This window comes from Orycteropus afer, unplaced genomic scaffold (assembly GCF_000298275.1).
Source record: "Orycteropus afer afer isolate SDZICR_OR568_19922 unplaced genomic scaffold, OryAfe1.0 scaffold00057, whole genome shotgun sequence".
In the NCBI taxonomy this organism is placed as follows: domain Eukaryota; kingdom Metazoa; phylum Chordata; class Mammalia; order Tubulidentata; family Orycteropodidae; genus Orycteropus; species Orycteropus afer.
Genome location: NW_006921644.1, coordinates 9,328,880 through 9,342,347, shown reverse-complemented (window position 1 = coordinate 9,342,347; position 13,468 = coordinate 9,328,880). Strand labels below are relative to the sequence as shown.

Sequence of the window (13,468 nt, the reverse complement as noted above, 5' to 3'; positions counted from 1 at the left end):
GAAGGGGAAGGCAGGAAAAGGGGGGGGGGCAAGGCTTGGAAAAGATGTGTGTGCAGTGTTTCAGCAAGGATTTTTTATTTTTTTAAATAAAAATATCCTTATAGTTAGTTATAAGGGAACTCTGGGGGCACAGTAGTTAAAGCATTTGGTTGCTAACAAAAGGTCAGTGGTTCGACCCCACCAACTTCTTCCACGGGAGAAAGATGAGGCAGTCAGCTTCCCTAAAGGCTGACAGCCTTGGAAACTCTAAAGCACAGTTTTACTCTGTCCTAAAGGGCTGCTATGACTCCAAGGGTTGCTGTGGACTTGATGGAAGTGGGGGCAGTTAGTTACAACTACAAAGCCATTTTTCTGAAGCCCAGCTCATGTGTGTCAATCCATCTCCAAGGCTAGGACTCTGTGCTAATTTACTCTCTGAACCTTCTCATGCTCTCTGGTCCGAGCCACCATTATCACCCAATTACAACGGGGCTTCCGATCACGCAGTTTTGTCTGAGTGCACCACAGGCCTGCACTGTTGTTCCCTTGCTGCTGGTGTTTTTATACCAAAAACCACACCTACTGCCATGGAGGCGATTGACTCCCAGCACCTCCGGAGGACAGAGTGGGACTGCCTCACAGGGTTTCCAAGGTTCTAAGTATTTATGGGGGAACTCTGCTGGCTAGTGCCTAAGGCTTCTGACTGATAACCAGAAGACTGGCGGTTCAAACCCACCAACCACTCCTCAGAAGGAAGGTTGGGCAATCTACTTCCGCAGTGATACTGTTTTGGAAACTCAAGGAGGGGTCACTATGACTCAGATCCGACTGGATGGCAGTGGCTTTGCTTTTGGTTTTTTGGAAGTATGTATGGTGGCATAGTGCCTAAAGCATTTGACTGCTAACCAGAAGGGTGGCAGTTCAAACCCACCAGCCGCTCCTCAGAGACTGGGCAATCTACTTCCACAGTGATACTGCCTCAGAACCCTGAGGAGGGCATGTTATGAATCAGATGGCACTCTACGGCAGTGAGTTTGGTTTTGAGTGCCTAAGGCATCTGACTGCTAACCAGAAGGCTGGTGGTTCAAACCCACCAGCCACTCCTCGGAAGGAAGGTTGGGCAATCTACTTCCGCAGTGATACCACCTTGGAAACCTCAGGAGGGGTTGTTCTGAGGCAGGTTGGGCAATCAACTTCCATAGTGATACCGCCTGGGAAGCCCAAGGAGGGGTCCCACTCGACGGCAGTGAGTTTGGTTGTCTGGTTTAAGTATTCATGGAGGCCGACTGCCACATCTTTCTCCTGCGGAGTGATCGCTGGGTTAGCAGCAGAACTTCTGGGTCACATCCAAGAACTTTAGCCACTGTACCACCAGGGCTCCCTGGGGTTTTGTAGTCACTGATTAGTCACCTTTTCTGGCATTTCGGCTACAATGCTGTGGTCCTTAGCATGTGGGAACCTGTCAGTCTCTTCTTTGAGAATGAAGGAGTAATTCAAGGAAAGGGAGAAAAATCAGAACAGGCCTCCGCTCACTCACGAATAACGCTGTAACTCCATGTAGAAAGACTTTACAAACAATGCCGTGGTTATTATTCATATAATCTAAGAAGAAATATTACATCTAGGCAATTTACAACTATGTTTATCACATATCGTTCTACGGCCAAAACCGACAGTAAACATTACTAAAGATACTGTGTGGTAGGCTCCGGGAGGTGTCCGTGGAGGGCGTGACACCAACCCTAGTGACATCACTGCCAAGAGTATGCTGAAACACGCACCCCCCAGCAGCACAAGTCGGCAACACCTGGCCGTGGCTTGTCTGGACCCCACTCCCCTCCCATCCCAACGGCTACATACTGCTGTTATAGCCACTTCTATGGCCCTTTTGTAGGTGAACTGTATGCATTTTAAACTGACTTGCCTGTGCTTTTACAGTTCTTCTTCCTGTGTTATCTTTATTTTCTTACTTTTCTACAATGAGCAGAGGAGATGGGGCACAATGAAATCATGGCAGGGATTTGAAAGACACGACTTGGAGATACTCCCCCTCATTCAACCACAGAGCACCATTGGGGGCTAGACTCTGTCCCCCACCATTTTCTCTGTGCTTTTCACTCCCCCTGTCCTGCTGCCCAGTCAGGTCTCCTGGCTCCTGCCCTCCTGACGCTGGCCGGCTAGCTGGGCAGCCGGCTGGGGGAGAGCAGCCTCCTCCAGGCAGGAGCCCTGGTGTGCAGGGATCACAAACATGGCTCATGCCAGGGCCACCCTCTCGCTTCTTCCTGCCACTTCCTGAGGACCCCAACCATGGGTCTGGAAGAACTCCATCTCAAAGAGAGACTGGGGCTTCTTGGAGACCCTTCTCTGGGCCCCCAACTCCCTGAGTGGAAGGAAGGCTGGGCAAGGCCAGCCTTGGGGAGGGTTGCCAGGCGACCAGCCAGGGCTCCTCCCAGGGCCTGCTGTGGGTGAAAAGTTGCCTGGCAACCAGGTGGCGCTTCCCTCCCGCTGAGCCTGGGCCACACAGCTGCGCCTAGCCCTGCCTGGCCTCTCCTGGGCCTGTGGGACCCCTGGGGCCCTAGCCTGACTCCCAGAGACCAGGACAGCTGGTGCCTCTGGTCACAATGAACATCATCCTTACCCGGTGAGTCAAGTCGCTTTGCATGGCCCAGGCTGCTGGGGAGGGGACAGGGTGTGGCTGTCAAGGGTCTAATGCAGCCTAGGACTGGCTCTGGGGACACAAGGGGTCTCCCTCCCACAGCACGCCCATCTCAGGGTCAAAGGAAGCTTCTGCAATCTGGCCTCTGCCTGCTTCTCTACTCTGGGTCCCTTCCGTCCTTCCCTTGCTTGCCTCTACCTGCGAAGCCCTGTTGGCGCCCCAACCCTTCAGCGCGCAGCACTGCCCCTGCGGGGCCCCCACCTCTGTCCCCACTCTCTCATGCGCACCCTCCCCTGCTGCTCACTCACAGGCTGCCTCCTCAGAGGTCCCAGGCTCCAGGCTACCTCACCTCACCTACTGTGCTTCCTAAACACGCAGCTTCCTGGGCCTCACTCAGCCACTGGTTCACAGCAGTGGGCTGAGGCCAGAGAATCTGCAATTCCCCCTGAAGCTTGCCACCACCCCACCCACCAGGAGTAGAGGTTGCGCCAGCTGTGTGACCTTTAGCAAGATGCTTCATGTCTCTGGGCCTCGCTCATTCATCTTAAAATGGACAGCACTGATAGCTTAACCCCCAAATTAAACGGCCCACTGCCGTGGAGCCTGCTGTGACCCGTGGTGAGCATGTGCCAGGGCTCCAATGGCTCCAAGTACATTGGCAGGCCTTTCTGCCAAGGTCCCTCTCGGTAGGTTCAGAACCAACAACGGTTTTTCGCAGCAGTACGTTTGCATAGCCCGGCGACTCCGGCAGCGGCTTGGATTTTGCCAAAGCTGAGGCGGCACACAGGGCAGGGTTCATCAGGGGGACACAGGGCTGCTCCCCAGGGAGTTTCCAGGTGAGGGCTATGTCCAGAGGGCAGCTGGGAGTGCAGGGGGTGAGCCTGGGAGGGAGGGTGTCAGGAGAAGGTTGGGTGCACGCGGAGGGAGCCGACGCCTGTGCTGCCTGGCCAGGCCACGCGCTCCCCCGTTCGTCTCCGAAAGGTCTGCTGGACCCCGCAGGCCCCTCCCCGAGGGCTAAGGGCACGAGGAGCAGAGTTGCGGGAAGTGGTGGACGACACCCCAACACGCATGAAGGGCTCTGTCCTGGGTACAGACAGAGTGTGCGTCCCACCGTCAGCGGTGGCTGGGGGGTGCTTGTGACGGTCAGCTGCTCTTGCACTGCCCGGGGTCCCTGCCCAGAGGCCCATTCAGGACCTGCCTCCGCAGGGACAGCCAGGTGAGGGTGATGGAGAACACAGTGACCAGTGCCGAGAAGTACTTCAGCCAATTCTGCTCGCTGCTGGCCGCCTACACCCGCAAGACGGCCCGGCTGCGGGACAAGGCCGACCAGTTGGTCAAACAGCTCATCGACTTTGCCAACACTGAGAACCCCGAGCTGCGGGCCACCATGAGGAACTTCGCCGAGGACCTGGCCAAAGTGCAGGACTACCGTCAGGCCGAGGTGGGTGGCCTGGGCTCCTACTGTACTGTCTCACGGTCGGCAGTCGTTTCTGAGCGTCCAGGGGCTTCCTGAGTGGGATGAGGGGTGACTCAGGCCAGGACACCCTGCAGGCTTCCCAGAATTCCAGGGAAGAGGAAGAAATCCTGGGAGGCTGGGAAGCTGCCCACCTCAACTGACACCTCAAGAAAGCAAATATAAGTGAATATTGCAGTACAACGAGTCCCATGCATTTTTGGTTTCCCAGTACACATCAAACGTATGTGTACAGTGGACTATAGTCTGTGAAGTGTGCAACAGCATGATCAAAAGTTTGCAAAACTGTGAGAGTGACCAAAGCGCAACACAGACATGAAGGGAGCACAGGCCGTGGGAAAAACAGCGCCAACAGACTTATTTGACGCAGGGTTGCCGCAAACCTTCAATTTGTAAAGAACGCAGTATCTGCAAAGCGCAACCAAACAAGCGCAATGAAACCAGGCGCCTGGGTGTCCCGCCTCTGCCCTGCTGTGACTCTCAATGCGAGCCCCGCCCCGAAGCCCAGGTTGTTCTCATCAGCCCAGGGCGGTTGTTAGGAGAGCAACAGCGCTGCTCGTTTCCTCCCCTAGTCCTGCCCGGTAATGAGCCCACCAAGATGGATTTGGTGCCCGGTGCTGTCTTTCTAAGATTTGTACCAGAAAAACCAGAATCAAACCCACTGTCATTGAGTCAAATCTGACTTAGCAACCTTGCAGGACAGAGTAGAACTGCCCCAGGGCTTTCCAAGGCTGTCAGTCTTTGGGTTTGAATCACCAACCTTCTGGTTAGCAGCCAGGTGCTTAACCACTGAGCTCCTCAGGCTCTGTTAGGGTTGTACAGTCCCAGTGAATTGTCACATGGCCACAGTCAGGCCCGGTGTACAGGGGAGGAAGCGAGGCAGAATGAGGTGAAGGACATCCAACGTGCTGCTGCCCAAGCTCGGGGGCGGAAGACACGTGCACTGAGCCCAGGCCTGGTGGCGGGGCGTCTGTTGCTGCCCTGCCCTCCCCGGGCTAGACGCACAGCTCGGGGGATGCAGACGGCGCTTACAAATGCTGGTTGGGGCTGGGTGTTGAGCCTGGCCCCACAGAGGCCAGCTAGCACCCTGTGTCCCTCTGCTCTGATTCTCTCTCCCTGTCCCTGCTCCTCCAGGTTGAGAGGCTGGAGACCAAGGTCGTCAACCCTCTGAAACTCTACGGGGCACAGATAAAGCAGACCCGGGTAAGTGCGGGCCACTGCAGGGCAGGCAGCACTGGGTCTCCCTGTCCCTGGTCCCAGGGCACTGCAGAGGGGCAGTACTGGGTTTCCCCACCATCCCAGGGCACTGCAGGGCAGGCAGCACTGGGTCTCCCAGTGCCCGGTCCCAGGAAAAAAGGCAGGGTGGCAGTACTTGGTCTCCCCATCATCCCAGGGCACTGAAGAGTGGCAGCACTGGGTCTCCCCACCATCCCAGGGGTCAGTCCTCCTCTCCTTTTAGGCTGAGATCAAGAAGTTCAAAGGTATCCGAAACCATGAGATCAAGCAACTGGAAAAGCTGGAGAAACTGAGGCAGAAGTCACCCTCAGATCGGCAGATGATTGTATCCTTCCCAGCTCTCACCAGGACACTCGTGGTCTTCTCCATCTGGGCCCATGGCAGGGGCTGAGGGGTGGGTCCCCCAAGGGGCTGCCTGGCTTATCCTGGATCCTTAACGGTGGCCACTTCAGTCCCAGGTGAGTGTCACCATCTGTCTGGGGGAAGTGGAGTCACACTCAGGTAGTGAACAACCTCATGGAACAGCCAGGTGAGTTTTCACCTGGGCAGAAGCACGTGTGTGCAGGGCCCAGAGCTCAGGACGGGATGTTCAAAGGTGCCCGGGACTCAGGAGACTTGGGTCTGTCCTGGCATTGACACTACCCAGCTGGGGAACACAACGCAAGTCAGTCCACTCCATGGGCCTCAGTTTCCTGAGGGCTTTATTGCTTTTGTTTTGTTGACTTTTTTGTAATTTTACTTTGTTTTATGTGTTGCTTTTGTTTATTGTCACCTATTCAGTGTTCAGTCCCTAGGCGGTATGAATGGTTGGGTACTTGGCTGCTGCCAAAAAAGTGAGGGTTTGAGGCCACCAGAGGCGCCTCAGAAGAAAGGCCTGGCAATCTAGTTCCAAAAAAGCCACTGGCGGTTCTGCTCGGACACATCCGAGGCCGTCGCGTGTGGCAGTTCTGCTGACGCATATGGGGTTGTCATGTGTCTAAGTCGACCTGATGGCAAATGGTCTGGCTTTTGCTTTTTCCTGGATGCTGAGCCCCAGCTCCCTGCAACCACCTCGGCCAGGCATTTCACAACTGTGAGGCTGCAATGACGGCCCCACTGCAGTGAGGCGGGTACTGAAGCTGAGAAAGGTGACTTGTCCAAGGTCACACAGTTAAACGGCAAACCCAGAATTTAGATCCGAGGCTGTCTGACTGCAAAGTACCAGTTCTTCGTGCCCTGGGCCTTTCACACTGATCAAAGAGATGACTAGCTGACTAACAAATGACAACGTTGCCTGGGCAAGAATTCATGTCCATGACCATGAAGCACTGTTGTCAAAGCCCAGGGGTGCCACTGTCTGGGCCTCACAACCACCCTGCAGGGATGGTCTTGTTATGCTTCCTAGTTTATGAGCAAGGCAACTGAGGCTCAGAGAGGTTAAGTGACCTGCCTGAGGTCACACAGCTGGTATGCAGGGCTGTCCAACCCTAGCATACATCACTTTAGCCACAACGCTATTCAGTCACTCTTCTGGTGAATCAGAGAGCCCAGGTGAGGGGACTGAGAATGATCCAGAAGGTGCTGATCAGAAGGTGCCTGACACCTTCCACCTCTTGCTTCCTTCAAGCCAGGCAGAGACCAGTGTGCAGAGGGCCTCGGTGGATGCCAGCCGCACCACGCAGCAGCTGGAGGAGACAATCGACGCCTTCCAGAAGCAGAAGCTGGAGGACCTGCAGGTAGGGGTTCTTGTCGGGACACTGCGTGCTGACCACCTTGTATGTGTCGGTGTGTGTATTCACATGAGTGCGTATGTGTATGAGTCTGTGTTTATGTGTGAGCCTTTGTGGGTGTGTGCAATGTGTGCACATGTGTGTGTATATGAGGATGTGTGTGTGATAGGGAGCCTATGTTTGTGCAGGTGTGTGCTTGTATGTATGCACATGTGTTCATGTGAGCAGTGTGTATTCATGCATGCAAGAGTGTGTATGTTGGTATGTGTGCCAGTGTGTGTGCATGGGTGTGAGCATTATGTAAATGGGCATGTGTGTGTGCATGTGTGCATGTCTTGGTACCTGCATATACGTGTGAGCAACTCTGTGCATATGTGCACATGTATGTGAAAACGTGTATATGTGAGTGAGTTGTGCCAACACGGCTTTCAGGAACCCAGGCTGCCAGTACAGTTAATCCTGGCTGCAGGGCATAGAAGGCCAGCTGCTCAGGGCAGCTGTTCTGGGCACAGCTGTCCTGCCGGAAGCTGTCCACCGGGAAGACTCTGCAACCCCCAGGCTCTGCCAGCCTTTGTCCTCTACCCTTGAAGCTCCAGACCCTTCTCTGAATGTACCATGAGGAGGTGCAGGGAGCCAGCTGGGCCGTTCCACTTCTACCCACACGCCAGCTCCCAGCGCAGCCCGGAATCCCAGGCTCAGAGCCCAGCTCTTGCAAGGACCTTGAAAAGCCAGGGTCTTGAAGGCCCAGCTGCTCACAGTAGCCTTCGTCCACTCTCGAGCCCCCAGTCACCCTGCGGACTGCTGCCCAGAGAGGCCAGCGGCCATGCAGTCAACGCTGACTCTCGGCTGAGAGTACACTGCGCTCCGCAGTGCTCCCAGTGGCTGACTTTTTGAAGCTGAGCTCCAGGCCGTTCCTCATAGCCACCTCTGAGTGGACTTGAACCCGCAGCCTTCAGTGAGCAGCCGTGCATGTTAACAGTTCGCACTGTCCAGGGCCTCCATATTGCTCTCCGTGGGTCTCTTAATGGGAAGATGGCACTTGTCATCCCTGGGCTTGACTGACAGTCTCCTGTGGTTTCTCTTGTTTTAAAGATAAGTTCAAAATCCACTTCGGGGCTGGGCCCCCACACAGTAGGACAATGTGCTGGGGCCTAACTCACAGTAGGAGCTCTGTGGTGCCCGCTGAGCCAAGTGGACCCTTCTCACAAGAAGGGTTGACATGAATTGCCTTCATCCTGCCCCCATTATCACTCATCACACTTGCCAGCTGAGTCCAGTCAGGTTGAGGGGTCCCTGGGCAGAACAGAATGACATACCAGCAACTGCCCTCCTTGTCTCTGGGAAGACCACCACAGTCCACGGGTGACAGGGGTGGGAGGTTCCACAGCCACCTTCCTGTAAGCCCACATCCTTCGAGTGGCTGACACAAAGCCTGCAGGGATGGGTGCGGAGCTGAGAAGACAACCCCATGAGAAACTCCTTGTGGCATCAGTGCCCACATGTTTGGGTACAATTCCCGTGCAGGGCAAATGGTCAGCACTGAGTAGTTAAATGCATTTAACCTGTGACCCAGCAACTCCATGCGCGGGATTCACTCGCCAGCCGCCCCGTCCAGCAAAGAAACAACATTTGCAGAACGTTCTTCATGATTGCTTCGCCTGTTGTAGCAAAAGACTAAAAAGAAAAAGTCAAGTGCCCATCTGCCGGGGACTAGTTTAGTCTAGTTTAATAAATTACTCACACATTCACACCACTATGCAGATGTAAAACAAACAAAAAGGAAAGATTGCCAGAACTTATTGTCAACTGAAAAATAAAAGCTAGGCTCAGAGTGAGAAAAGAAAGGGAGGAGACAGGAACATGTGTTCATGTAAAGAGACAGTGAAGGTGTGTGCATGAAACCTCCGGAAGTTACCACCTACAGAGGGGAGAGGGAGCTTGGTAGCATAGTGCCTAAGGCACTTGACTGCTAACCTGAGGCTGGCAGTTCAAACCCACCAGCCACTCCTCGGGAAGGAAGGGTGGGCAATCTACTTCCTTAGTGATACTGCCTCGGACACCCAAGGAGGGGTCGTTATGAGTCGGTCCGACTCGACAGCAGATAACAACAACAATAACAGAGGGGAGAGAGGGGAAAGAAGGGGCCGGGGGTGGGAGCAGGATGTCTCTGCATGGACCTCAGCATGTCTGGACTTTTGAACATGTGAATGCGTTATCTGCTCAAACAAAAATACATCTTACTGAAAATAACACAGTGGAGTTCTGCTCCAGGACTCATCCCCACGAGGCCAGCCAGCCCCACCTACCCATCCCGACGTTACCCAGGACTGTCCTTCAAGCAGTATTACTTAAACGGTTTGGTTTTCTCTCCCCTAGAAGATTTTCTTGGACTTTGTAACCATTGAGATGGTCTTCCATGCAAAAGCGGTGGAGGTGTATTCCAGCGCCTTCCGGACCCTGGAGAACTACGACCTGGAGCGAGATCTAGAGGTAGGTAAAAAAGCGCCCGTTTTCTGCTTGGTATGTGCAGTCATATCTGATTTGGGCTCTGTCTTGATGCAAGAACTTTCTCTTGGTAACATTCTATAATTTTTCCAATTTTGAAACTTCATTCTGCTGAACTTTTTTTCGTGTCTGCCCGTGGGTACCACACTGAGAGGTGGAGAAGGCCCCCCCAATGCGTCTATCTGCAATATCCACAGACTCATCAGCGTTTGCATAGACAAACGGACAACAGTGTGTTTCCAGGCTGACCCTTGCTGTCATCTTGATGTGAGCGACATGTTTACTATTCCCTCTAATCTGACTGAAATCAGGAGTGAGCTGTCCCAGTCACCTTGAACACACTACTCAGACCAGTGATGTGAGACAATGCTAAAAGGGCATGGAGGCGGCATCTGACCTCCTCTAACTTCACAAGAGGAAGACAGAATCACCATCAGCAGCCCAAGGCTGATTCCTATGAGGCCAGACCTACTGCCACCCCCCAGCCTTTTTACCAGTTCTAACACTAACCATCCCTCCCATGGCACTCACTGCTTCTCTGCTGGGTTCAGTAATCCATTGCAGTGGCCACCCAGAACTCACAGACAATACTCATTATTAGGGAAGTAACAGGTTACAACTCAGGTTCAGGAACGCTCTCAGGATACAGTTCTTCGATCAGGGCAATCTCCCCTCTTCTATGGCCTCAGGCTCGCCTCTCTGGCCCTCGGCCTCTAGGCCTGGCCTCTGCCCTGCTTGGGCTCTTTCAGCTCTGCCGATGGTACAGCGCTATGTACCTCAGTTGGCCAGCAAGCCTCCTGCCCAAGGTCACTCAGCTCTCTTGCTCCACGGGCCGGAAAGCCCGCTGAGGTCTCCTGCCTCTGGGTTCCTCTGCTGCCGTCTCGCAGCTGGGTGCTTCTCTCTCAGCTGGCCATCTGTCTCAGCGGGGCATCTCTTCCGCCAAGGCAGTCCAGCACAGGGATCTTTACCTCCAGCTCGTCTCTCTTAGTGGCAGGGAGACTTCCCCTTCTTCTTCTAGGAAGGCTCATTTTAAGCCTGGCAGCGTGACAAAACTAACCAATCCCAACATCAGAGTTCTATACACTTTATTTGCATGGTCCCACCCAGTAATCTGGTGGGAGTTACAAAGACCATGGCTAGAAAAGCCATACCAAGTCATTCACTGCCCTGCACACAACCATCATCTTTTATTATTCTCTTTCATGGTCGGATTTGACTGGCTCAGCCAGATGGTTCTTGTTGGGGTCACTCACACTGTTGCCATCAGTAGATGACTAGGGCTGGAGTCCTTTCAAAAGTTCCCTCACTCACGTTTGGTGGTGATGATGGCTGTCATCTGGGTACAAGACAGGCCACAGAACTTGCGGGGCCCCTTGATCAACAATTAAGATTCCAAGCTGGCGACAGAGAGCAGAGAGCAGAGCATGGGGCCTTTCTGAGCATGGAGCCCTGTGACTACACAGGCCATATCCCCTAAAGCCAGAGTGCCCAATGACATCTGGAACACCCCCACATAGCCATTCCAGGTGGTCTGAGCTTCCTCACAACATGGCGACTGCTTCCCACAGCAAGCCTCCCGAGACTGAGCTGCGAGGGGACCAATGTCCCCAATGCAGGCATCAGCTGTATCACCTCTGTGACAAACTCAAAAGCCACTTGGTGTCACTTCTACTGTATTTTATTCATTAGAAGCAAATCACTGAGGCCAGCCCACATTCAAGGGAAGCAGAATTCAACTTCACCTCTTGAAGGGACAAATGTCAGAGGATCTAAGGACTTACTGTAAAACCAGCACATGACCCTAAGTGGAGGTCTCTATGACATTCTTTGAGGGGCAGAGTGACCTCTAATCTCGCTATCTTCCTGGGTGACTGGGGATGGCTCACTCATCCTCGATGGGGCTCAGTCCCACCTACAAAGTGGGATGATGATGCCCACCTCTGGGGCTGCTGTAAGGATGATGCGACACAACAAGCAGGAAGCCCCGACAGCACCTGTGCAGGTGGTGGCCCCATCTCTGTTAGCTATCTCTGGGCCTGCTGGCTCCACCATCTTTCCTGCCCGGCCCCACCCCCACCCCGTGTCTCCCAACTGGCAGGATTTCAGAACCAAGATGCGCGGAGTACATGGCCATTACAACGCTCGGCCACTTGCGGACACCAACACTTCTGCTGTCCCGTGGGCCCTCACAAGCCAGGTAAGCACTGGGGGCGCAGAAGTAGAGTGCAGAGGTGCCAGACCTACGACAAAGTGAGATGACAGGGAGAGGCTGGATCACAGAAGCCCATGAGAACAGAGGAGAGCCGGGTGGGAGTGGGAGGGCTGTTCTGGAGTCTGGCTTGGACCTTGCCTTGAACTGAGGCCCAAGAAAACCACTTCATCAGGCTGTCCCTGCCCGTGGCTGCCGTGTCTCAGGCACCCCCTAGTGGCATCCTGGAGTACTGCCACTTGAAAAGTGGGCTGTGGGTCCATCTTGCTTCCCACCCAGGGGGTGACGGGTCTCAGAATTATTTAGATTTTAGCAAAGTAATAAGTATACATGCTCCCTGTTACGTTGCAACACCAGCAAGGTCTAAGGACGACATCTGCAATCAAGCACATTTCTATTTCTACAGGGAAGCCTTTGAGCATTCCACCCAACAAGACGGAACGAGGGCACGTCCAGCCGTGTGTGGGGGTGGGGGGCAGGGGTCTCATGCCTTTCTGAGTAACTCCCTCTAAAGACAGCAGAGGAAGTACGACCCGCCCCCAGCACAATAGCCTGGGTTTAAGCCCTCCCGAGCCGCGTGACATTGTGAATGTTTCTCTCCTTCTTTTTCAGAAAATACTTTGTTGTTGTTGGGACTGTACATGGCAGAACATACGCTTTTTCAGCAGCGTCTCCGTGTACAATTCACTGACACTGAAGACAGTTTGCAAGTTGCAGAACTATCCTCACCCCTCTTTTCTGAGTTGCTTCTCCTCCATTAACATACCCTCACCGTTCCTGTAAGGGTCCTGTCTAGTCTTTCGGGTTGCTGCTGTCTGTTTGATCCCATGGAGACAGATCTTAAAGGAACACAGTGCTCAGGGCAGATACTCTTCCCTGGTTCAGCTGAACCCTGTTTGGTTTGAAGAAGTCTCCAAGGGATATTTTGGGGTTAAGGTTTACAGATTATCTCAGGGTGATAGTTTCTGGGGTTCACCAGCCTCCATGACTCCAGAAAGCCTGGATTCCATGAAACTCGGAAATTCTGTTCTGATTTCCCCCCTTTTAATCAGGGTTCTTCTATAGCATCTTTGAGCAAAACGGATACGCTCCTTAACCTCCCTGTGCCTTAGATTCTTCACCCGCAAAGCAGGGCTAGTAACTGTCACCTCTGCATGGGTTCTGGGAGCACGGGTTCTGGAATTAGAGGGACAAATCGTCACGAGGCCCGAAGCACTTAGAACTGTGCCTGTCGTACAGCAAACAGGGTCTGATCTTTGCTATCACTGATGTCACTGTTCTTCTTTAGAGTGCTCGGAGCACCGTCCAGAGCCAGAGGAAAGAAGAGGGGACAAGTGAGGATGGCTCCATGGAGGAGGACATGGTGGAGGAGCTCAGCGGACAGGGGCGGGAGCAAGGCCGTCACAAGCAGGAGAAGGCTGTCCCATGACAGCTGCCAGAACTGGGACGGCTTGAAGTCAGAGGCCCTTGACTCTTGGAGGGGCTCTGCGGTGTGACCCTGGACAAGTCCCATGTCCTTGGGGACAGTGTCACTCACCCCACAGACTACTCCAGGGACTCCACACGCCTAGCCCTGTGCCTGGTACACATCAGGTGCTCGATAAATGCAGAATCTCAGTTAAATTGTGCTCGGGTCTTGTTTCCAAGCGTATGACCCAGGGGCCTGGTGTGTTTAGCCTGCATTAATGTTGGGAGCCCCT

At 53.9% G+C, this 13,468-nt stretch overlaps 1 protein-coding gene across 1 annotated transcript; it reads left to right on the top strand.

Moving 5' to 3' along the window:
• Positions 1 to 3,259: 3,259 nt before the first annotated feature.
• Positions 3,260 to 13,197, top strand: CIBAR2 (CBY1 interacting BAR domain containing 2). The gene is made up of 9 exons (XM_007939211.1): positions 3,260 to 3,321; positions 3,842 to 4,076; positions 5,244 to 5,312; positions 5,569 to 5,670; positions 5,730 to 5,803; positions 6,952 to 7,060; positions 9,431 to 9,544; positions 11,658 to 11,756; positions 13,057 to 13,197. The coding sequence occupies exons 1-9, from the start codon at positions 3,260 to 3,262 to the stop codon at positions 13,195 to 13,197; spliced, it is 1,005 nt and encodes a 334-aa protein (XP_007937402.1).
• The last annotated feature ends 271 nt before the right edge of the window (positions 13,198 to 13,468 follow it).